The sequence below is a fragment of the Atta cephalotes genome (assembly GCF_000143395.1).
Source record: "Atta cephalotes unplaced genomic scaffold scaffold00042, whole genome shotgun sequence".
Taxonomy (NCBI): domain Eukaryota; kingdom Metazoa; phylum Arthropoda; class Insecta; order Hymenoptera; family Formicidae; genus Atta; species Atta cephalotes.
This window is the reverse complement of record NW_012130106.1, coordinates 1,296,485-1,322,570: the sequence shown is the minus strand read 5'-3', so window position 1 is coordinate 1,322,570 and position 26,086 is coordinate 1,296,485. Positions and strand designations below refer to the sequence as shown.

The 26,086-nt window shown below is 33.4% G+C and overlaps 1 protein-coding gene across 1 annotated transcript in view; it reads right to left on the bottom strand.

Moving 5' to 3' along the window:
- The window catches only part of LOC105622243 (ring canal kelch homolog), a 66,056-nt gene that overhangs the window by 5,951 nt on the left and 34,019 nt on the right, over positions 1-26,086 (bottom strand). Inside the window, exons 2-8 of the mRNA XM_012203666.1 lie at positions 8,943-9,089; positions 8,265-8,669; positions 7,929-8,182; positions 7,637-7,864; positions 6,903-7,075; positions 6,672-6,812; positions 6,341-6,596 (exon numbers count right to left, since the gene is read on the bottom strand). Coding sequence (XP_012059056.1) covers positions 6,341-6,596; positions 6,672-6,812; positions 6,903-7,075; positions 7,637-7,864; positions 7,929-8,182; positions 8,265-8,669; positions 8,943-9,089 — 1,604 coding nt within the window. The remainder of the gene's footprint in view (positions 1-6,340; positions 6,597-6,671; positions 6,813-6,902; positions 7,076-7,636; positions 7,865-7,928; positions 8,183-8,264; positions 8,670-8,942; positions 9,090-26,086) is intronic.

Here is a 26,086-nt window from a genome sequence, read left to right as displayed (position 1 = left end):
TGGATAGCCTCAAAAGATGACCAGTTTTTTCGACGCGGGATTCGTACGCTACCCGAAAGATGGGAGAAAGTAGTGGCCAGCGCTGGACAATACTTTGAATCATAAATGTATAACCAGTTTTTTACAATAAAGCCTCGAATTTCGGAAAAAAAACGGCGGAAAGTTGTACATCTAATAGTTTCCGTTAGTAACGAAGAGTTAATTGAAATTGGGATGAAAGAGCAGCGAAAAAATTCTTCAGCAAAATTAAATCCTCATGATCCTTCTTTAAAGTGTTAAAAAAAATATTTTGGGCCTATATTCTGTACACGTCTAATGATGCGCTCCTCTAATCGTATCGTTCTCGATATTACATCCAGTCAGATGTCACAGTAGTCGCAGTGATGAGGACGCGATGCGCCCGCAATTTTTTTAAGAAACAAAGTATATTCCATAAATGTAATAGCAAATAACCGTTGCTTCCATCGAGGAGTTCCAAATATTATCGAGTACCGCCATCGACATCTCTGTCGCTTGTAATGTCGATCGATGTAAATTACTGAGTATTGATGGAACAAATCGAGCGGGAGCAACAATCCGTATATAAACAGCAAATTATTAACAAAGCAGTATTGTGCTCCGCAGCCGGAGAAAACCGATTCAGTAGCGAGAAAAGGTGGTACAGAATACTCTGTCATTCGAGCATTCTCATACCGCTCCTGCTATACCAGCAATAGCCAGGGGATATTTCCGTGCATGACTCGCGAACACTGTGTATTGAAAAACTCGTCTGTAATACTGAGCCAGATAGAGACATATGGTACACATACAGAGTGTTCCATGTAACTGTGATCACGATTTTTCCGGCACTTTCGATGACAAAAATTATTTTAAATAAAAGTTAGTCAGTTTTCAATCGACTATAAATTACAATACTAAAAATTTGCAAAATATTCTTTTTTAGGAAAAATTCATTAAAAGCTCATTAAAAATTTTTTTAATGTAATAAAGGCATTAAATACTTTAACCTTCCATATTCCCTTTTACGTTTGCTACCCAGCAAACGAGAATGGATTGAAATGAATTGAAATATATTGATTCACGAATATTAAAATGAATGCTTTTCAATCCTGAATGCATTTTTATAGGAATTTTTTATAGGAACTTTTTTCATTTATAAAAATTGCACGGAGCATATCTCTATGCCAATTTAAAAATAATATTAGCTTTTTCTGTGCATTTTGAATACTATTCAATTCAAAATTTTGAATAGGAAATGCAGTCAATCCAATTGCATCCAATTGAATCCAATTGAATCCAATTAAATCAAAAAAAAAAAAAGTATTCGCTATTTAAAATACGCATTCGGAAAAAAATTTTAATCCATTTTAATCCATTCTCATTTGCTGGGTACATAGACGACAATGGGAGCTCCATCTGAAAAAAATTTCAGAAATATTACAAATTTTCAATTCATTTCATCCTCGATTACAGTTTTATACGATTGAAATTGATGAGAACAGAATAAATTATTTAGATATCACTATTATCAAAAATAACAACACTCTTGAATATGATTGGTATCATAAGCTTACTTTTTCTGATAGGTATCTGAATTTCTTTTCTGAGCATCCTGTTTCGCAAAAGAGAGATACGATCATAAGAATAGTTAATAGAGCCCTTCGTTATCTCAAATATCACAAAAAGAACCTGACCTTTGTCATTGACACTTTTAAATAATGACTATCCGATTATTTTATTTTTAACACAATTAATGAGCACCTAAAATCTTTATTGAGTAACAAAACTTTAAAACAAAACACGAATGATACTTCTGATGAAGACATTATTAAGAGATTTACGATTTCATTTGTTTCGGAGAATACAAATTCAGAGAGATAATTAAAGATCTTGATGTTGACTTTGCATTTTTTAGCCTAAACAAGCTCAAAGCTGCTTTTAAAACACATAAGGCTTCTTTACCTAATAAAGCAAAAAAGAACGTAGTGTACAAGATATAGCAAGGATTGCGATGCCTTCTATGTCGGGACTTTAAAAACGAGAATCTCGGAACATTATAACGATACCCGAAGGAATACGAGTAATCATTCTGTTATTACCAAACACAGATTGGATCTCAACCATTCGCTTGGGAAGGCACAGAAATTATTGATCAGAAACAGTTTTTATATAAACGACGTATCTCAGAAATGTTATTCAGTTGCAAAAAAAACAGTCTTAATTTGCAATCTGACACCGAGTTTTTACATCACTCATACATCTCGATCCTCAATAATTTACACTGATTTAAACTGCCATTTTTGTTTTTATTTATTTAAGATTTATTATCTTTAAGTAACAGTCTGATGTGTGTCTGATGTGTGTCTGTTGGTAATATCGTCCGTTTTATTTATCAGTTTTTACTTATCAGTTTTATACTATTATTTTTTGACTCACTTGAATGATAACGATATTGAACATCACAATAATCGGAACGTTTGTAGCGAATTTATATTTATATTATATTATATTGTACAATATGAACAATTTGCGGATCTTTTGACTTTATTTTTTTTTGTGTTCACGTCTTTCATGGCTATATGAGTGAGTGCATTAATTTTTCTTTATAAAAAATAGTGGTAACGTTTTTGATATCTGTACAGATTTTAATTTGTTATTCATTACTACTGGAATTGTCAACCATTGCCAATAGAATAAGATTTAGAATTGAGTTGTCACTTTGCCGTCTCGCCATGAAAAAGTGAGAGATTTATAACATATAATATGTTCAGACAATGAATGTACTGATAATGGCTACTGATGAAAGCAAGCCGAAATGTCTATGTGTAATTAATTATTATAATTTTTCGACAATAAACGATTCTTATTTTCGCATTAACAACTGCGCATAAAACTCTCATTAGCCCTTTGTTTTTATATTTTTTAAATGACACTACGTATTATTTACTTCATAATATTGTAACTAATATCAAAATGAATTCAATGATCTGCTATGATCTTGAGATGACCTCAAAGTCAGATCGTGAGATCAATGAACGGAAACATTTTCAAAAAATTATTTTGTATTAAAATTTACATTTTTTTATTACATTGTTCAGAAAAAATGTACTTATAGATAAATTGAAAAACCGACGTAACATTTCTGAATTCGTGATATTCCCGAATGTATTATAGTTCACAATTTATTACATTTATTGGGAATACAAATTCGGTCAACAAGTTCGGTCCGTTTTTTTGTGCATTTATTTCAAAACAAAATGAACAGATCAATTAAAGTATTGTCCATCGCTGCCTACTACTTTTTCCCATCTCTCAGGCAATTTTCGAATTCCATCTCGAAAAAATGACTCGTCTTTGGAAGCTATTCAATTTTGGAGCCAATTTTCGATTTCTGCGAAAGAAGTGAATCGGTGACTTGTCAAATCGTGCTGCATCCTTCACAACAAACAATCAGTAATCAGAAGGAGCAATATCCGGAGAATACGGCGGATGCAGTAAAACATCCCATTTGAGCGTTTCCAAATATTTTTTTTACGACTTTAGCGACATGAGGCGTTGTCATGAAGAAAAATAATTTATCATTTATCTTTGCTCGTATTCCGACCGTTTTTCTCGCAATGCACGGCTCAAACGATCAATCAATTGTAGCCGATACCGATCGCCCGTAATGGAATCGCCAGGTTTCAGCAGCTCATAGTAAACAAGACCCTTTTTCCCACTAGATACAGAGCATGATCTTCGAACCATGAATGTTCGGCCGTGGTGTTGATGTTGAGGTCGATGACCGGGCTTAGCGTAGTATTTTTTCTTCTTGGGGTTGTCGTAGAATATCCACTTCTCATCTCCAGTCACAATCTGATGCAAAAAATCTTTTCTCTGTTGTCTTTGAATCAGCTGTTAGCAAGTGAAAAATCGACTTTTCAACGTCCCTCGGTTTCAGTTCGTAAGGCATCCAATTTCCTTGTTTTTGAATCATTCCCACAGCTCTCAATCGTGCAGAAACGGCTTATTGAGTTACCTTTAATGATTCTACAAGCTCCTTTTGCGTTTGACTCTGATCTTCTTCGAGTAATGCCTCTAATTCTTTGTCTTCGAATTTTTTTGGCTGTCCAGAGCGAGACTTGTCTTCAACGAACTGAAATCTTCATCCTTGAAACGTCGAAACCATTCCCTACATGATTTATCAATTGGAGCAGTGTCAGCATAAACTTCGATAAACATTCGATGGGCTTCAGCCGCACTTTTCTTCCAATCAAAGCAGAAACTCAAAACCTCCCGTAAATGCTGCTTGGTTAACACAAAATTCGAGAAATACAGTAAAAATCAAGGTTTTTATATGAAACTCAAAGTGATATAAACTGAATATTATTAGCAAACAGCAAGTTTAACCTCTCTGAAACCGTCAAAATCAGCTGTCACTATGAACCATTCACAACAGCTGAAGCAATCTTTAGGGAAACGGACCGAACTAATTTGTACTCCCAATATATGTAAACGTAGAAAAAATGTCAACACAACTTGTAGTACTTGTAGCATATTTGCGCGTTATGACCTTATTTATATTTGTTCTTTCTTAGTTTGACATTAGAGCAAATCGTAGTCTCAATTTATCGGAAATGTATTTCTATAATGAGAAAGTTGATATGCAGCTAATACAAAAACTACTACTACTGTAGAATATATTCATACGAAATTTAATACAAATAAAATAATTTTTCACGAAAATGTTTCTGTTTATTGATTTAACACATTTGATTTCAAGGTCATAGCAGGTCATTGAACTCGTCTTGACATCAGTTGCAATATTATGAAGTAAAAAATATGTCTTGTCATTAAAAAAAATTAAGGTGACTTGACTTTTCTCTTAAAAAAGAATACTTTGCATTTTTAATATTGCAATTTGTAGTCGATTGAAAACTAACTTTTATTAAAAATAATTTTGTCACATCATCGGAAGTATCGGAAAAATCACAGTTACATGAGACATCCTATATATTCACACAATTTTTATTACGGCGCGCGCACACGCACACACACGTACACATACATTCGAGCCTACGGTAACATTCCTGTCTAATATTCTGGCCAATATCGTAACTTTTGTATTCAATCTACATATTACCTCTATATATTATCAATATATTACTTCATAACTACAATAAAGACTTCTTTATTTTATTGTAAACGACATTGCTCTTTTTTTTTATTTGCATCTTATCTCCCGCGCGAACTTCTTTTGCATTTTAATCGATCGCAAGAAACCGAGTTATTCCGCGCAAAAATCAAATATCAGTTATACGTCCATCGATAGTTGTCGATAACTAACAATAGCCAACTATCCTAAAAAAAAAGGCAGTTTTTATTGGCTGTCTCTACTTAACGGGATACCAACAAGTATCAGTAGATATAAAGAATATGGGCCCTAGTTAGTTGTGATATTATATAGTGCATATGAATAGAAAACAAGTTTCACCCTCAGACTATTCAGCAAATATAAAATATGATTTTGGACAAATTAATATTTTGTAACTGCATAACACAACAACTTATTTCCACTTAAAAATTTTATTTTCTGATGGATATACATTTAAACGTGATGAATTTATTAATATTTGAAATTGTCATTATTAGCCATGAATTAATCCTCATTGGTTAAAATAAATTGATCATTATATTTGGAAAGTTTGGCAGTATTATTGAAGTTAGATCGTTATAGATTTTCTTTAAAGAAAATCTATAATCTTTTTCTTTAAAGAAAATCTAAACTGTGATAAAGTATTGATATAGCTATATTTTTAGAGAGAGAGATAGATTTTTCTGTCTTACTAGAAAATGTTCCTCTGATTGTGCTTAGATATGTAATTCCAACTAAATTTGTTCGCGTTGCATTTATTCGCGAGATTTATTTGGTTGCTCCAATATGTTTCTATTTCCAACCGTAGCTGCTATTCACTCAAATGCACTTGTTAGAATGAGTAGAAGCTATGGTAGGAACATGTTGAAGCATGTTGAAGTATGCGACACGAATCGCACTTGCTCTCCAAATCATTTCTAAATCAATAGAAGCATATTTAAAAAAAATGTTCCACGAAAGTTTCTTATGTTTGCGTGTAATCTAAATCTGTAATAAAAAAATATTTAAAAATTGAATATCTGATTTAAATAGTCAATTTTTGATTGGAACCAGAAATTAAAAATATCATTGTTCGATAGAGCGTACCTAATTTGCTTATAACAATATTTTTAATATTCTTTTTATAAAAAACATTTTTTCCTCATTTTAAAAAGGTGTTCGAGTAATCTCAGACATCTTATATGTAAGAAAATATTAATTGCCTACCGGCGTTACGTCGACATAATGCCATGTCACTGACAGGAGTCCATTGATTTGTCTCCGGATTAAATGCTTCTACGCTTTTTCGTACTAGTGGACCATCGTGACCTCCTACCGCGTATAAAACACCATCCAGGACACCAACACCTGCACCACTGCGACGTGCAGACATTTCAGGTACAGGTTTCCATTGATCCTTCTCCGGATTATAACACTCAACACTAGAAAGACATTGACGAGATTCTCCATCGTAGCCACCAACCTAATTGCAAAATGTCTCTATATTAAACATGTAATATAGATGACATCTTCGAAGTAATATTTGATATAAACTTACGGCATAAAGCAATCCTTTGACAACACCGACTCCTACGCTACTACGCCGTGTTGACATTCGTGCTACTGGTCTCCATTCGCGAGTCCGTGGATCATAAACTTCAGCCGAATTTAATCCTGTCGAACCATCGAAGCCACCAACCTATGTATGTAAAATATCGATTAAATTTTAAATATGATTTACAATTTAATAAATAACATGCGACACAAACAAGAAGATATAATAACGTACAGCGTAAACGCAATTGCCGAGTACGGCTACACCGAGTGTCGATCTCCTCGCCTCCATCTCGGGACAAGGTGACCATTGATCCGCTGCAGCATCATAAATATCAACTGTTCGTACTCTTAATGATCCGTTAAATCCACCAACAGCGTATACGCGTCCGCCAAGAACACAGAGTCCTATAATCCAATATAGTATAATCCAGAGCTGTCCAAGGTCAAGATTTTTTGGCTTGAAATCGAAATGTATCGATATTCACACCTATTCTTATTTCTTACTTCATTGCTGTTTTGTTGCAACGCGCGATGGCTTAGGCTCAGAAACTAGTTTGAAATCGTTAAAAGTTTTTCTAATCTATTATTCATATTTTTATAGTTAAATGTATTATGAATAATAATATATTATAATATTAGAGTAACAGAAGAGAATACTTTTAAACATAGTGAAAGACACAGGTCAAAAACTTTTAACGATTTCAGATTAGTTTCGTCCCTGAGATTGAGCATTGTGTGCTACAACAAAATAGCAGTGAAGTAAAGAATAGAAATGATAATGAGAGTGAATACCGACATATTAGGTGTAGTAAAAAGAAATCCATTATTTTTGCATGAAATTGAATGGAATATTTCGATTTCAGGCCAAAAGCCTCCGACTTTGAACAACTCTGATATAATTTTTTACTTTACAAAAATAAAATAAAAGAACAATTCTATCATCATAATTCAAATGATGCTATTTACCAGCTCTGCAACGTCGTGTTGGTAATTCAGAAACTTGATACCACCTTTCCTCTTTAAAGTCATAACATTCAACGCTCCTGATCGCCTTTGGAGCTTGGCCACCAACAACGAGTAATACTTTAGGTAATCCTCTCGGTTGTCTTGGTTTGGTACGCGGTGTTTTGAATAATGACTTTTGCTCACCCTTCAGTAAATGATATTTTAAGGCTTCGATCAAAAAATCCTTACCTGTGGAAATTAAGGGATATATATATCTCTTCTTTTAACATGCACATCATAATAGTAAACTTACATTGTAAATTAGCTTTGAGAAGCGGTTCCTCTTCCACACGTTGCACTAAATATTCTTGAGAAAGCAAAGGCAAGCGCACGTGCTCCATTAACAATGCCAAATCATTTTGTCTCTTTTCGAGGTCGTGGTGTACCCATGAAATAACACATTCAAATACTTTTTCTTCAGAAGGCACCATTAAACGATCGCTACAGATAAGTTTAGCTACTTGTTCAGGTTCCAATGTTAAAAATTCTTCTGCGTCAACCACTTCTCTGCAATCGATATTGAGACAATTAATACAATCGTATAATATACAATTTAACTAAGAGGATCAGAATTTGAGATGCGACTTACGAAAAATGCTGTTCGATGTAACTGTCTGCGTGCGTCAACAACTCGAGGCACCCATGCAGATCTGCAAACGCTCTAATACCGAGACAATTAGACGGATGTAATTGAGCTTGTAAGAAATCGCAACAGGCATCTCGTACATCCGTTAGTTGTAACAAGTTTGCAGCAGGTAGAAGTACCTGTACGTTATCCTCTGTAACGTGGACTTCTGCAGAGTAAACATAATCTACTAATAATTCTAATGCCGAATAATCCACGCCTTGCAACGTTATTCTTTGTTGATCACGTTCCTCAAAACTTGTAAACATGGCGTAAAAGTAAGGACTGCATGCAGCGAGAACCATTTTGTGAGCCGGTACTTCCATACCACCATCCGCTACTAAGATGACATCGCAGAGTAAATTTTTCCTAAAAATCATAGCATATTATTTAAATCCATATTTATCCATATTTATCTTATAATTTTAAATACTTATAAAATCTATTTTATAAATTTTTGGTAACACAGTAATACGTATATAACAATATGTGTCTAAAAGATAATATAAATATATTTTTTAAAGAAATGAAAGAATAGTATATCTGAACACACGCACGTACACGCATACACATAAGGTTTAGTTATACAAAGATATATGTCAAATTACTTCAATACCTAACAAAGGTAACGAAAATATATACTTTCTCATCTCGTTGATGACATCAAAAGCTCTATTCGTGTGATGATGATTCCTATATGGTGGTTTATCCTTCCCATTCTCACGAGGAACATGCTTCTGCGAACTCTCGTCCAGAGAATTTTGGCTGGCATAGCGAAGTAACAAGCAGCTGTAATGATGAAAGACGAGCAATTATAATTCTGACTATAGCAGTTTTATTCATCTGTTTTATATTTCAGTATTTTCAATTCCGGCAGAGCAGCCAGATGTTTAAAAAATAACTTATAATGAATTTATGTTATCCATCATTTTTGCCAAAAGCATTTTTACAAATTTTGTAATACAAATTATGAAAACTTTATAAAGGATTTCGTTCTCAACTGGCAACGAGACATGTTTACGTACCACGTCATTTTTGTTAACGTCACGTTTTTAACATAATTTTTCTACACATTTTTTTCTAAACATTCCTGATAAATCTTGTTTACTTCTGTCTTATTTGTTATTAATCCTATTGTTATCTTTTTTTTATCTACCCTTAAGACCCGTCTCAAATATTCAGTCTTAGATATCTTATGACTCATCCCTAAATTCGGATTCGTGAATCATCGATAGTTACATATCTCGGATTCTTTCATCCCCATCATGTATATTTCTCGTATTCAAAAATGACAAGTTATTGGTTAAAATTTATCGAAATCTTCATCTCTTTTATCATAATGAAGATCCCTCTGGTTCTGATCGAGTCAGTCTGTTCTCATAAGCTACGAATAACATATCTCCAACTTAGTCTATAAGCTTGCCTGTATCATTATTGAATAAAATTCGATCCTTTACTTAAGTTATATAATTTCAAACAAAGGAGTAAGATCTAATCCAGAAAAAGTACAGCAGTAAAACAGTATCCGGTTCCAAAGAATCATAAAGAGCTTAAGTAATTTTTGGGTCTTGTAGATTATTACCGTGTTTTATTAAAGATTTTAGTTCGATTACTCAATCATTTACATCACTTTTTAAGAAAAACATACTATTCAAATGGGAAATACAACAAATAAACAAATAAATTTCAAGACAGGACAACAAATAAATTTCGAGAAAATTAAATAAATGTTATTAAATGAACTATTTTGCAATATCCAGATTTCAATAAGGAATTTATTTTAACTATGCTAGTGACAAAGGAATCGGCGTGATTTTATACAAGGGGAAATAGGGGATGATCTTCTTATTATTGCTTATGCTTTCCGAACTTAATAAGGTGGAACGTAATTATGAGACTACGGAGAAAGAACTCTAGGCTATCGTATGGGCAACAAAACATTTTCAATACGTACGTATACGGTAAAAAGATTCAAAATAATTATAAACCTGATCATAAACCACTAATCTGGCTTTTTAACGTTAAAGATCATCTCAGTTAATGCGATGGCGATTAAAATTAAAAGAGTATGATTATAAAGTCTTGTATAAAGAAGGAAAACAATATTAATGCGGATGCTCTTTCTAGAATACCACAAATATCAGTTTTACAAGCAAAAGCTTCAGCAATGATGAAGTTCTTAGTTACAGTTTATTTTTGCAGCATGCATTGAATGATTCGTTATGGAAAACACAAAATATAATTTCGGGCAAAATCAAAGGATTACTTGTAATAGAGACAAGTTCCTTTCCTAAAATTAAATACTTTATCAAAAAATAAAGTAGAGGAAAATAAAGTAGAAAATTTAACACTTACGACGCCAGGAAATATTAATATAATAAAGAAAAATTATTTAACCGAAATAAACCTTGTCACGCGAAAAAATAATCAAATACCCATAAATTTAGAAACGCTATTTAATTAAATGTTTAATTAAATTAAAAGAATATATGCTATTTCACACAATCAAAAGATAATATCAATAACACCCATAGGAAATATTAATAAACTAAGAATAATTCAAATGATTAAGTATATATGTATTTAAAGATACACCAATATAAGTATTTTTATTAGGGTCTATACTTAACGAAATTAATCCATCCAGATACAAAAGACATCCTTAAAGAATTACATAATTAAAAAATCGGCGGTCATAAAGATATTAAAATTTTAAAACATATTCAACAATATTAGTTGTACAACTTCCGCCGTTTTTTTTTCCGAAATTCGAGGCTTTATTGTAAAAAACTGGTTATACATTTATGATTCAAAGTATTGTCCATCGCTGGTCACTACTTTCTCCCATCTTTCGGGTAGCGTACGAATCCCGCGTTGAAAAACCTGGTCATCTTTTGAGGCTATCCACGAATCGATCCAATTTTTTACTTCTTCATAAGACCGGAAGTGGTCAGCCAGGCCGTGTGCCATTGATCGAAACAAGTGATAGTCAGAGGGAGCAACGTCTGGAGAATATGGCGGGTGAGGTAGGACTTCCCATTTCAACGTTTCCAAGTATGTCTTGACCACTTTCGCAACATGAGGTCGAGCATTGTCATGCTGCAAAATCACTTTATCATGTCTCTCGTTGTATTGCAACCGTTTGTCTTTCAATGCTCGACTCAAACGCATCAATTGCGTTCGATACTGATCGCCTGTGATTGTTTCAGTCGGTTTTAACAGTTCATAATACACTACGCCGAGCTGGTCCCACCAAATACAGAGCATGACCTTGGAGCCGTGAATATTTGGTTTGGCCGTCGACGTGGAAGCATGGCCAGGAACTCCCCATGATTTTCTGCGCTTGGGATTATCGTAATGAACCCATTTTTCGTCCCCAGTCACAATGCGATGCAGAAATCCCTTCCGTCTTTGCCTTTCAAGCAGCTGTTCACAAGCAAACAAACGCCGTTCAACATTTCTCGGCTTCAATTCGTACGGCACCCAATTTCTTTGCTTCTGAATCATTCCCATGGCTTTGAGGCGTTTTGAAATGGCTTGTTGAGTCACTCCCAATGATCGTGCCAATTCTTCTTGATTTTGACACGAGTCTTGCTCAAGTAATGCCTCCAATTCTGCATCTTTGAAAACCTTCTCTCTTCCATCGTTAAGACGGTCTTCGACGTCAAAATCACCGTTCTTGAAACGTTAAAATCACTCATGACACGTTCTTTCACTAATAGCGGCCTCACCATAAGTATTTGAGAGCATTCGATGAGCCTCAGCCGTAAATTTCTTCATATTGAAGCAAAAAGTTAAAACCTCCTGCAAATGACCAGAATTTGGCTCGTAAACTGACATTTTCAATCGAGAATAACTTTATGATGCAGACACAAATCGACTAATGTTTCTATGGGGTTATGTTGACAGATGCCCAAGTTTATTGTATGACGTCTATGATCTATTTATTTCGACCACCACTTACCGCTAAAGCCATCTATAGGAAAACGGCGGAAGCAAAGTTGTACAAAGTTGTATGGGATGGCATGAAACAGGATATTAAAAATTTTGTCAAAGCTTGTCATGATTGCCAAAAATGAAAATTAGTTTGCGAAAAAACGAAAGCTCCAATTAATTATGGATACACCAAACGAAGCATTTCAAAAAGTTGCAATTGATAAGACCATTATCGGAAATAAGAAACGGGAATAAATATATATTAACTACGCAGGATCAGCTGACGAAATTTTGCACAGCATATCTGTTATTAGATACTAGCATTACAATTGTTGACATAATTATTAATAAATTATTCATTTATACTTTTGGTTCACCTGCAGAGTTGCTCTCTGATCAAGGTAGTAATATATCTGAAGAAATAATGAAAGAAATTGCTAGAATTTTCAAAATAAAACTAGTTAAAACCAGCGTTTACTATCCACAATCAAACGGATTTTTGATCGCTCGCATCATGTATTAACTGAGTATTTAAAGCCTTTTATTAATTCTCAGCAAGATAATTGGAACTCGTCTCTGGACGCTGCTATATTTTTTTTATAATATGTCATATCATGAGGGAACAAAAATATCTCCTTATAAATTAATATTCGATCGTAGACGTTTACCCTCAACACTTTCCGAACCCCGACAGAGAATTACACGTAGAGAATTCTTCGCGGATTTATTCGACAGACTATTTTAAAAGGCATGCAAAAGAAAATCTCCGTAAAACTAAGGAAGGTTCAAAGGAATATTATGACAAATGTACGAAAAACCTTTGATATTGGACTTACTTGGATCCGGGAGATGTGTCAATATATAATATTACACAAAACGATTAGAACTAAAAAACTAACCGATCGGTATAACGATCCATTTAAAATAATACACTGAATAAACGATGTTAATTATGAAATTAAATTTTTTTACATGTTAATAAACATAAAATATGCATATTTTCCTTTGCAGGATGATTAATGAATCAGTAAAAACCTTTATTAATCATTTGAGCGTCTAGTTAGAATGTATTTTGAAAATTTAGCGGATTTACATATTTTTAGAGATCATTGGAAATTTATAAATTATATTAATTTCTTACTCCATTAGAAGAAAAAGAGAAAATATTAAAATCTTATTTAGATAAAATCAAGATTTTATGTTATAGTAAGTACAAAAATAATATACTGTATTCAGGATTGCAAGAATTGAACGTTTAAACCAAAGACTGAAAAGTCTGAAAATTAACAGAGAAATAATTAATGATTTGATAGGTAGATCCAACGATAAAGTTATATTAAAAAATTTGATAACCAGAGATTTAAGCGAGGCGTCTTGATCAACGTTTTGTTAGTCAAATAGCGAAAATCCTTTTTGATATATTAAATTCCGATGTTGATTATAATGAACAAATAGATCTTGTGTATAATTCGAAATAACAAATTTATATAAAAACAAATAAGTATTATTCAGGCAATAATAAATAATTTTTCGAATACCTTTGAAACAAATAATAAGTTTGAAACAAATAGGACAACTTCACAGCCTTAAAAGATAAACAAAAATTAACTGAAACTCAATTAAATAACTTAATCAATTCTTATCTAATATAATGCTCAGAAATGATACTTAAATATGGAATAGAATTAGAAACTTTGACGCAATTCTATAAGCACGCCGAGGATTAATTCCAAACCACTCAGAATTATTCAATAACTTAAAAGAAACTCGTTATGTGATAAATAACAAACAATTATCTATACCTTTGAAATCCGATCAATTTACTAATTTAATCGATATTAGCGATATAAACATATTTTATAATAAGAATCATCGTTTGATTTATGTTGTTAAAATATCTTTAATAGAACAAAACACTTTATATTATATCATGTAATTCCATTATCAATCAAGCAGAGCAAGAGGGGCATTTATTCATAAATCCTACTTATATTTATTTAGGTCTTAGATCCGATAAATAGCTGTATTCATTTAACAAAATACGATGTAGCTAAGTGGATATTAATAATATAATGATTTGTAAACAGACAGACTTACTATATCAAGTTTCAGCGATTTATTGCGAATCAAAATTGTCAAAATCAGCCAAGATTAGAATCAAGATTAGAGAACACATATTAAAAGAATGCGATGTTCGAGTCATGAGAATTCATAACACTGTTTGGTACAATTCAAAAACGAATTCTTGATTATACACAGTTCCTCACTATGAGACTCTTCATATTTTATGTAATGACAATAAGCTGCGACTAACACAATTATATTCAACTGGATTAGGCTTTCTGCGAATTGTGATGCTATTTCTGACAATTGTTACGCAGTCAAACTACGAGCGCTATAAATACTGACGAAAAAAATTATATTCCTGATGTTAAACTTAATATCAGTAAATTATGCAAAAACCTTAAAGAACGTAATATAAATATCTCAGATATCCACTTATTAAATATTGGTAAAATATACCCTAATTTACAATAGATATGCATGTATTAGGTGTACAACTTTGCTTCCGCCGTTTTCCTATAGATGGCTTTAGCGGTAAGTGGTGGTCGAAATAAATAGATCATAGACGTCATACAATAAACTTGGGCATCTGTCAATATAACCCCACAGAAACATTAGTCGATTTGTGTCTGCATCATAAAGTTATTCTCGATTGAAAATGTCAGTTTACGAGCCAAATTCTCGTCATTTGCGGGAGATTTTAATTTTTTGCTTCAATATGAAGAAATCTGCGGCTGAGGCTCATCGAATGCTCTCAAATACTTATGATGAGGCCGCTATTAGTGAAAGAACGTGTCTTGAGTGGTTTCAACGCTTCAAGAACGGTGATTTTGACGTCCAAGGTCATGCTCTGTATTTGGTGGGACCAGCTCGGCGTAGTGTATTATGAACTGTTAAAACCGTCTGAAACAATCACAGGCGATCGGTATCGAACGCAATTGATGCGTTTAAGCCGAGCATTGAAAGACAAACGGCCGCAATACAACGAAAGACACGATAAAGTGATTTTGCAGCATGACAATGCTCGACCCCATGTTGCGAAAGTGGTCAAGACATACTTGGAAACGTTGAAATGGGAAGTCCTACCCCACCCGCCGTATTCTCCAGATGTTGCTCCCTCTATCTATCACTTGTTTCGATCAATGGCACACGGCCTGGCTGACCAGCACTTCCGGTCTTATGAAGAAGTAAAAAATTGGATCGATTCGTGGATAGTCTCAAAAGATGACCAGTTTTTTCGACGCGGGATTCGTACGCTACTCGAAAAATGGGAGAAAGTAGTGGCTAGCGATGGACATTACTTTGAATCATAAATGTATAACCAGTTTTTTACAATAAAGCCTCGAATTTCGGAAAAAACGGCGGAAGCAAAGTTGTACATCTAATATTAAGAACAGCTCCGATTTAGAAAATTTATAAAGAAATGGAAGAGTTAAGCAAACATCATCGTACTCAAACTCTATATCATAGAATTATAGGATGATTTTATTATATAATATATACTATTGCTGGCTTATATATATATATATATTATATATATATATATATATACACACACACATACAGGGTGTCTCATAAGATGGGTACGAGTCACATTGGGGATGGAGAATGGATCAAAGGGAACAAAAAATTCTTATACTTTTGAGATACTCGCTATAGTTTTCGAATTAGAAAAGGAAAAATCTAAGCCAATATGCGATTAAACCGCGCTGCGAATTCGTAGGACGGCCCACTCGAACGGCGGCGGCGGCGCGCAGGGAGAGGGAAGTAGCGCTTCGTTGCCTAGCACAGCTTGGCATGGCGATTCTATGTGTGTCGCCACATCACTACATTATTCATAAATGTTATTTTAGCTGAAGTTTTCCTTATACATTTCTTATCATTATAAATCGCGTTATTTAGCATAATAAATACTTTTATTATAAAAAATTATTTATTATCTATAACATACTGCTCATTAATCGGAGAGCAGCAGTTGGGTCCCTTTCCTTGTAAGTTACAGATTTTTTTAATGTAATGAATATGGGCATTAAATTTGTTGGATAGTTTAATTTAAAAAAAGTAAAACACTTAATTTTCAATTAGTGTTTTTCAATACATTTCAGTTTTCAGTTATTACAAACTTAAACATCTCATTAACATACACATAAATAATCTTTTTAGTGACAAAAAATTTAAATGTTATTCATCAGTGAACATTAAAGATTAATAAAATTTAAGAACGTTTCTAATGATATACATTAAACTTGTTAAATGGTAAGAAACATGTGAAAAAAAAAACCTCAGTCAAATGCGTCATTGTACATGAAATAATATATCTGGATTTACAATGTAGCGACTATCTATGCGAGCTTATACTATAATTTCAATGTACATGCAATAACAAGTCAAAAAATAAAACTCCGATAATAAATATAGCATAAAACGACGCGATGAAATGTGTCTCGAAGCGTAATTAAATAGAAATAAATATAATAAATATAATATAATAAATATAATAAATATAATAAATATAATAAAGCAAGCGGAAAGGTATCGCGACGATCAGCGATTACGCTTTGCGTAATTCTCTAATTAATTACATCGCTTAACATATCTATAATTGTGTTAAAACGTATTTAATCGTGCTAAATAACGCGATTTACAATGATAAGAAATGTATAAGGAAAAGCTAAAATAACATTTTTGGATAATGTAGGCGCGATGCGGCGAAACACATAGAATCGCCATGCCAGCTGCTAAGCAACGAAGCGCTACTTCCCTCTTCCTGCGCGCCGCCGCCGCCGCTGCCGCTCGAGTGGGCCGTCCTACGAATTCACGCGGCGCGGCTTAATATTAGCTTAGACATTTCCTTTTCTAATTCGAAAACTATAGCGAGTATCTCAAAATAGTATAAGAATTTTTGTTCCCTTTGATCCATTCTCCACCCCCCCCCCCAATGTGGCTCATCTTATGAGATACCCTGTATATAGTATTAGTTTATACATAACTGCAAAATGTTCATTAATAGGTAAATGTATTGATATTCTTAAATTTTGCTGTGTATCAAAAGAAGGATGCGTTCAATATTTTTATAAATGTTTTATTAGGTATACAACTTTGCTTCCGCCGTTTTCCTATAGATGGCTTTAGCGGTAAGTGGTGGTCGAAATGGCCAGCGATGGACAATACTTTGAATCATAAATGTATAACCAGTTTTTTATAATAAAGCCTCGAATTTCGGAAAAAAACGGCGGAAGCGAAGTTGTACACCTAATAATAATAATGCTAAAACTTGTAATTCACGACCACTAAATGACTCGCGACAAGTGATTACTTTCGCTACGATACCTACGGAAACTATCGAACTTCCACAAAATTATCAAACTCAACAACTCGAAAGAAATAGCGAAATACAGCGATCTCGTTCACGTAATAGCCGACTTACAAATTTAGCATAATATATATAAGGTAACTCAACACGTAATTGTAGTATGGAGGTCCATTTATCATTAAGATTAGTACAATATTACTAACATTATTAATGTTATTAATGTTATTAAGATTATTAATTTAAATCTCTAATTTTATCCAATTTAAATCTTTTCTATGTATTATATAATCCCAAAACATTGCATATTCTATATTTCATTACATTAAATCTCTATATTGTCATATCATCTAAGTTTTCTTGGATTATAAGAATATAAATTTTGTTAAATCTAAAAAAATCTTCAATTTAAGGGGGAAAATTACGTGCCACGTCACGTTTGTTAACATAAAGTTTTTCTACACGTTTTTTCCTAAACATTCCTGATAAATCTTGTTTCCTGCTACTTTTCTTATTTGCTTTTATCTATTATTTTTAGTCTATCTTTTTTTTAATTATTTACCATTAAGATCCGTCTTAAATATTCAGTCTTACAAATATCATCCCTAAACGGATTCGTGAGTCATCGATCAGTCACATATCTTAGTTTCTTCTCCATCACATATATTTTTGGTATTTGAAAATGTCACGTTAAAATTTATCGAAATCTCCACCTCTTTTATCATAGTGAAGATCTCTCTGGTTCTGATCGACTCAGTCTGGTCTCGTAAGCTGCGAATAACACAACGCCGACTTAGTCTATAAGTTTGCCTGTATCATCATTGAATAAAGTTCGGTCAGAAGACAGTTATCAAACCTTTTTAATACTTTATATATTACGGTGCGTTTCATTCGTAACGGACAACGTGTTCCTTTAATACTCAGTGAATTTCTGGCTAGTCCGGAATCAAGAATAAAAATCAAATTATTTATAATTTGATATTTTTATTCAGGATTGCTTCGATTATTTTTATTTTGAAGTTACTGCAAGGATGGATTAGTTATTTTCCATCGAAGATATTCAGACTTGCTACGCAGTCTATGGGAACTTTCCACGTCACGACGCCACTTCGTGACTTACGTTTTGCACGCGGACGAAAAGCACTAAAGAAAATTTTTGAGACCTAATATCAATATTGAGCATGAATAATAGATTGAAGGATTTCTAGAAGAAGCAATTAAAAGCGTATTAAGGATTTGATGAGCACATGTTAAAAAACCTATTATCTTGGCATGTTTGTTATGACTGGCGGTATAACATTTTATTTTTTCTTATACGCAGGAGTTGAAATTGCGCGAGGATAGAAAAATTGCGCGAGGATAGAAAAATTGCGTTATATTTGCAGCGTCGCTGCCGGGTTAGGAATGGAGAGACAGACAATATGGCGCGATACGTAAGCGTGATTAGGATTGAGAGAATGGCGAGATTATTTATTAAAGTAGGGGAGATAGAATCAGAGTAGGAGCGAGTCTCAAACCGAGCGGTAAATCGTGAGACTTCAAGCGCTGGCATATCGCATGCTACAGAATTCCTTAAGAATATTAAATTAAATAGGATTAATATTAAAAATTAATATTAATATTATTTGAATCTCATTATTGAATCATTTTGGAATTTTATATTTTTATAAATCAATACAAATTGTTTGAACACAATTAATTATTAATTATTCAGAATTTAAAAGATTCGTTAAACTCGATTTTAGCATTGATACTTCTCAGGAATGGAAACTGGAACAATAATTAGTTCAAAAATTACGTTCATTTACTGAGAGAATTTACTATTGATCTGAGCCTTTTCATCCTTTTAGCCTTTTTCTTATCATTTAGGAAAGAAGAAAGGAGTGGATTGAAAGAAAAATAAATATAACGCAAAATAAATATTATATTTATATCTTTATTAACAATGTACCCTGCCGGCACGAAGGTTATTGTCCAATTATTTACGGAGACATTTGAGACGACTCGAGGGAGTTGCCGCAGTATTTTAGGGGCTTTAGGGGCCTGATGATCATAGGTCGCGTGTTCCAGCGACAAAGTGCGGTGGTGTTGGTCCTCGCAACGCGTTGCTCGGGTTAGCTCCTTGCGCGGCGCGGGAAACTTCCAAGTTATGATTCTCGCGGCGCGAGGGGGTTCGAAGTATTCCAGCGAAAAGAGCCGAGTCCTAAGCGGTGACACGGGCTCGGAGGAATCCTGCGAGAAGATAGAAGGATCGAACTCTCTGATAACCTTCAGCCTCTGATATATTCTAGTGACTTGCAATTCGCCTACCTGCACGATTACCTCTCCTCATTCTATAGAGAAGCAATTTTTACTTACCGTGGCGGCCGTTAAAATTAGAGTTGCAATTATTTAAATGAAAAATTAACAATTAATATGAATTGAATGAAAGTTAATAATTAAACAAAAAAATTGAATAGCTTCTACAAGTGCGGTCAATTCTGAGAAGGGAAAGACTGAGTAACTTCAATAAGCATGATCGTTCGAGAGAAGGGGAAGAGCTGAGCAGCTCCTACAAGCGCGATCAGTCTCTTGAGGGGACCTATTAGGAAAAACAGAGTTAAAGAACTAAGATATTCATACTTTTTTCTTGAGAATTATATTATTTTACAAGATATTCCAAAGTTTTTGCTCTTCAACAGATTTCGATCCGAACAGAGATTCGGCTGAATCAAAAATGATCGTGGGACTCGATTTTCGCCGCGTTTATATAGACGCCAATCGGTAGAGCTCGCGAGTCAGAAAAAAGAGGGAGCTCGATTTTCCAGGAATTGAGACTACGTGACAACAAATTTGAGTATTGAATTTTCCATAGAAATATTGATTATTCAAGCTGGAATTTGACACAGAAAAAGTAAATTGTAGACGAGAGTGGAAAGAGTTAAAGCAATCTAGTATTAGAAATATTTATTAATTTATCATGGAAAGAGATGTGCTGAATTTTTTGGATATCACTATTAGCAAGAAAAAGAATAGCCTCATATTCGACTGGTATCACAAACCGAGCTTCTCGAGTAGATATTTAAATTTTTGTTCAAACCATTCTATATCTTAAAAAATAGGCACTATTATTGGCTTAGTAGATTTTTTTATTATTTGATTCTACATACTATGAGAAAAATTTAAAATTTATAATAGATATACCATAATGACTTTATTCAACGCAAATCATTTTCAATATAATTAACACATGCATAAAAGTTCTTATCCAAAAAAACAACAGTTATAGAAAATCAATCTAATTGTCAGAACTCAAAAAGTAATACGTGATTTACCGTACCATTAATTTCCAAAAAATTTTATTCAAAAATAAAGACGTCAAAATTTCATTCTATAGTATGAGTAAATTTAAAAAAATTATCAGAGTTCATAAAAATCTTTTCTACATCTCTCAAAAAACAATGTCATATATAAAATCAGTTGTAAAGATTGTGATGCTTCCTATGTTGGACAAACGAGCAGACAATTAAAAACAAGGATAAATGAAACCATATAATTGGAATATTTTTGCTCGTTCTGTTATAACCGATCATAGAATACAGTTTAATCACAATTTTGATTGAGACAACTTAAAGTATTAGATATTATAAATATTAAAATATTAGATGAAAAATCTTTTTTTATAGAAAACGCTTAACCTTTTGAAAAATTTAATATTCAAAAACAAATAAATGGTTTCAATCTACAAACAGACATTGAAAGTCTTCGTAAAGCATACATAATCAACAGTATTTGATTTTGCAATATCATCATTTATTCAGTCAGTGTTTGTCCGTCATCATGTTCACTTAATTTATTATAAGTTATTTAATTTATTATAATCTATTTCATCCTTTGACTAAGAATATATCAGATGTATAAGCTTAAATCCGCTATTTTTGGCAGAAAAACACATTTTTTTTTCCTAGGAAGCAAAAACAAGTTTATTTAAAGTACTTGCCCTCGCTAACTATCCATTTTTCTCATCTTTCGGGCAATTTATGCATACCACGCCAAAAAAATTCCTCATCTTTCGAGGCAAATCACTCATTAAGCCATTTTCAGACGTCTTCGTAAGAATCGAAGTGCCGCTCAGCCAGCGCGTGGCTTATCGACGAAAACAGGTAATAGTCAGAAGGTGCCAGGTCTGGTGAGTAAGCGGGATGGGGTAGCACTTCCCAGTTAAGTGACTCCAAGTAGTTTTGGATTGTTGACGTGTGCGTTGTCGTGGAGGAAAATCAGCTTGTCATGTCTTTTCCGATAATGCGGCCTTTTTTCACGCAGAGCATGGTGCAATTTGATCAGTTGTTGGTAGCGATGAGCATTAACAGTTTCACCAGGTTTTAATAGCTCGTAGTAGACCAAACGCACAGCATCGTCTTCCGAAGCGATTTGGTCTTGAAGAAGATGTTGATGGTTGGGCGGGATCAACCCAAGATTTCTTGCGTTTAGGATTCTGAAAATAGATCCACTTTTCATCGCCTGTTATCCGATGCAGGAACGACTTTCTTTTTTGTCTGGCAAGCAGAATTTGGCATGTGTTTTGGCGTCGCTCCATCTGCCTATCGTTCAATTCATGCGGCACCCATTTTCCGATCTTTTGAACCTTCCCCATGGCATGTAGCCGCATGGAAATGGCTGCTTGAGAAACACTCAATTGCTCGGCAAGCATTTTTTGCGATTGGGTATCGTCCTCGTCCAAAACAGCCTGCAATTGACAGTCCTCAATCTTCCTGGGCCGATTTTCACTTCTTGTCACTCAGGTCAAAATTGTCGTCATTGAACCGGCGAAATCTCTGCACATTGTTTCCGATAAAGCATTGTCGCCATAGGCCTCCACAAGCATTCGATACGATTCGGCAGCCGATTTCTTCAAATTGAAACAGAAAAGCAAAGCTTCCCGCATATGCTTTTTTTTTAGCAAAAAACTAGACATGAATACGAAAGAAAAAATGTACGTTGTTGTATGAAATTGCTGATGATGTGCACTGATTAATGTTGACAGATGTCAAACACATAAAAAAAAGTGTGTTGTGTGCCCAGGGTAGCTTTGTACGCTCACTAATGCCACCTAGGAGCAAACAGCGGATTTAAGCTTATACACCTAGTATTTTCTTATATAATTTTACAATTTTGACACCATTTTCATTAATTTATTTTATTTATTGTATTTAATTTGATGTATTTGATTATTACACTGACTTTAAGTCTTTTTATCGTATACATTCGTTATTAAACCGATTGAAAACTGTCCATGATCGGTAAGTTTTTATCAGAATAAGTATTATTGATTCTTCTAATTATTTGAAAGGAAAGAACTATCTTAAATTTGCATTAATCAGCTTAACCAGATTCTCCATACGATCTTCATATGAGCAGCTATAATTATTCGGGAAACAGCTTACCAAAAAACGTTCTACTTTGAAAAGACGAATCGTATCTATAATTAGATTTATTGCATTTCTGAAGAGGACTCGAACAAGCCGAAACATATCAAGAGAATAGGTTTGAATAACAAATTCATATAATTATCATTAGTATGTATAAAATAATTTTACGCAACAAATTCTGCAGTTGGTGGTTATAATTGTATTTAATGTATTTCCTTCTTCAGCTTATGCAATTAGGGAAATAAAAGAAGATGAAATGGTTATTTCCTTCAATCCGTCTAACTTTGTCTCGGAAATCCTTGACATTCGTAATCGGACGGATCACGAAGGTCGATTTTGCATTCGAGAGATAAGTTGAAACCTGGTGATCCTTCGAGGGAGAGATAGTACCGTCGATCCTCCTACAAGGATGAACTTTCTAATCCACGCATTTCTGGACGCAAACTAATGGATTCGGATAGGAAATCTGGAATGAGGAAGCTACTGCTTCTTGAGACCTCAGTGCAGGATGTTAATAGTCGAGATGAATCTTGGAATGGTCAACTAATAATATAACTGTGGATGGATCCGATCACTTTTTAAGTATTTTGTAAGAGTCTGCATTAATTCAAATCTATTGTACTTTGTTGGAGGATAATCTCTCCAAAAAAATCAAGCTGCTTAATGTAGCTAGACTTGCGATAAATTTTGTTTGTAAATAACTTCTTCAGTTTCTTTATCAGTTGTATTTTCTTGTTTTCAATGGAATTGTTGTAGAAGATTGACAACCAAATTAAATAAATTTTCTAACTTTATACGTAACTTAAACAATTATGATATCATAATTCTTCAAGAAACTTGACTAAGCCTAGAGTCATTACCTCAGAAGTTTTACAACATTTAGAAATAATAGTCAATAATCTATATATGAGGATAACAGAGAAGGTGCGATTTTTTGTAAGTTCTCTTGGACCCCTATATTTAGGATTAATATTTCTAATTGCAAGAGTGATTTTGATTCTGTTACACAGGTGACAATCAATAATAAAAAAATCAATTGTGATCTCGTTATATAAATAGAATATATAAGAGTTGTATAAGTAGAGTACTCCTAGAGTATTGATGAATCGAGTAAAATGGGGATTACTTTTTAACGAATTACTGAAACTTGTGGATTTATATAATTTAATAATATATGACAATTTTAATGCCCATCATGATATGGGGCTCTATCAGGGATAATTAATCTGGCAGATCGTTGGTGGAGTGCATTTCTAATTGTTCTCTGTTGATCTTGAATGATAGCAGCGGTACCAGAGTCTCTGCCAATGTAAATTACAATAGTGCTCCGGATCTTTTTACAGTTTTTCCATGTCTAGGCTCATATTCAACATTTCTCGGCTTCAGTTCATATGGAACCCAATTCCCTTGCTTTTGAATCATTTCCAATGATTTCAAACGATATGAAATTGTTTGTTGAGTCACTCCTAATGTAAGTGCAAGTTCTTTTTGCGTTTGGCACGAATCTTCATCTAATAATGCTTCCGCGTCTTCGTACACTTTCGGCCTTCCGCTACGTTCTTTGTCTTCGACGTCAAACTCACCGTTCTTAAACTTTTGAAACCACTCACGACTTCTCTCACTTAAGGCAGCATCACCATATGCTTCTACAAGCAATCTCTATGAGCCTCAGATACAGATTTCTTCAAATTAAAGAAATAAATCAAAAGTTCCCGCAAATGACGCTTATTCGGCTCAAAACTCGACATTTTCGTACAAAAAAAGTATATGATGCTGATACAAAATCGCTAATATTTCAAGGTTATGATGTTGCCGGATATCCAATCTTACGATATGTCGTTTTACATCAATTTTAACTAGTTCATTAGTGGCGCCGTCTTTTGCAAACGGCGGAAACTTATTTTTATACTCCCAATACTTCAAGTAGCTATTGAAATTCTCATGTCTTTATTTAATCAGATAATTAAACATGGTAGATTCCCAGAATCTTGGAGAGAGTTGGAATCTCAATATTCACTCCTAAGCCTCATAGTAGGGGTCTTCGACAAATCTCTCTCAACTATTTGTGTAGGTAAACTGTTTAAGAAACTCACAATCAAAAGATTTGAACGTTTTTATAGAATTGAAGAATATTATCTCAGATTTAGAAAGGGTTGATTATACGATCATCTAGCACATATTAATGTAAAAGTTTACAGAACGTTTGTGAATGGACAATTGTTGAGTGCTTTTTGTTTTTTAATATCAAAAGGGCCTATGACAATAGAATTGCCCATTCTTTTTAGTCATATAGATTTAAAATTCTGATAGGGTATAAATGGTTTTTTTTATTATTTTCTATCTCCGAAATTTGTAAATTTCTATAATTCAAAAGTATTATGTGATAAATACAGAAAAGATTTCCACAAGGTTCTATATTAAATCCTATATTATTCAAACATCTATGTGAAATATATTAAATATCGTAGAAAGTTCGTCATTTTTTCCCCTATAAACATCTCTTGAAAAAACGACGCAAACTTTTTACTTATTTATATACACAAATTAAATTATATAACAAATTAATTTGTTATGCAAAGCATATAAAATGGCAATGGACCTGCCAAAGTCCTCTGTCAATCGTGTATGTTGAAAGTTTTCGGGATAACGCCCTTTTGAGATTAGGGTTACTGATTGCTTCCTCCTAAAATGTGTGCAATTAAAACATATTCGTATAATAAATAAAATCAATTATTTAACGTATTTGATATTTCATAAAAAAGTAGCGAGAAGAAATGTCTCCTTCATAATGGATAGATGAAGAAATTAGCAGATTCAAGAGATCATTATATATGTGGGATATCCATCCAGCTTTTTCTTAATCTTTTGATTTTTCATATATTAAACTAAAATGGAATCTGGATTTAGGCACTTTGCCAAGGCTATGGTAATCCAAACAGAGTCTTCATCTAACTTCTTTTAGAACTATTTCACAATGAATTGAGAATTTTTACTGATGGCCTTAGATTTGAATCTAACAGTACATATTTGTTAGTAATACTATTAGGTGTACAACTTTGCTTCCGCCG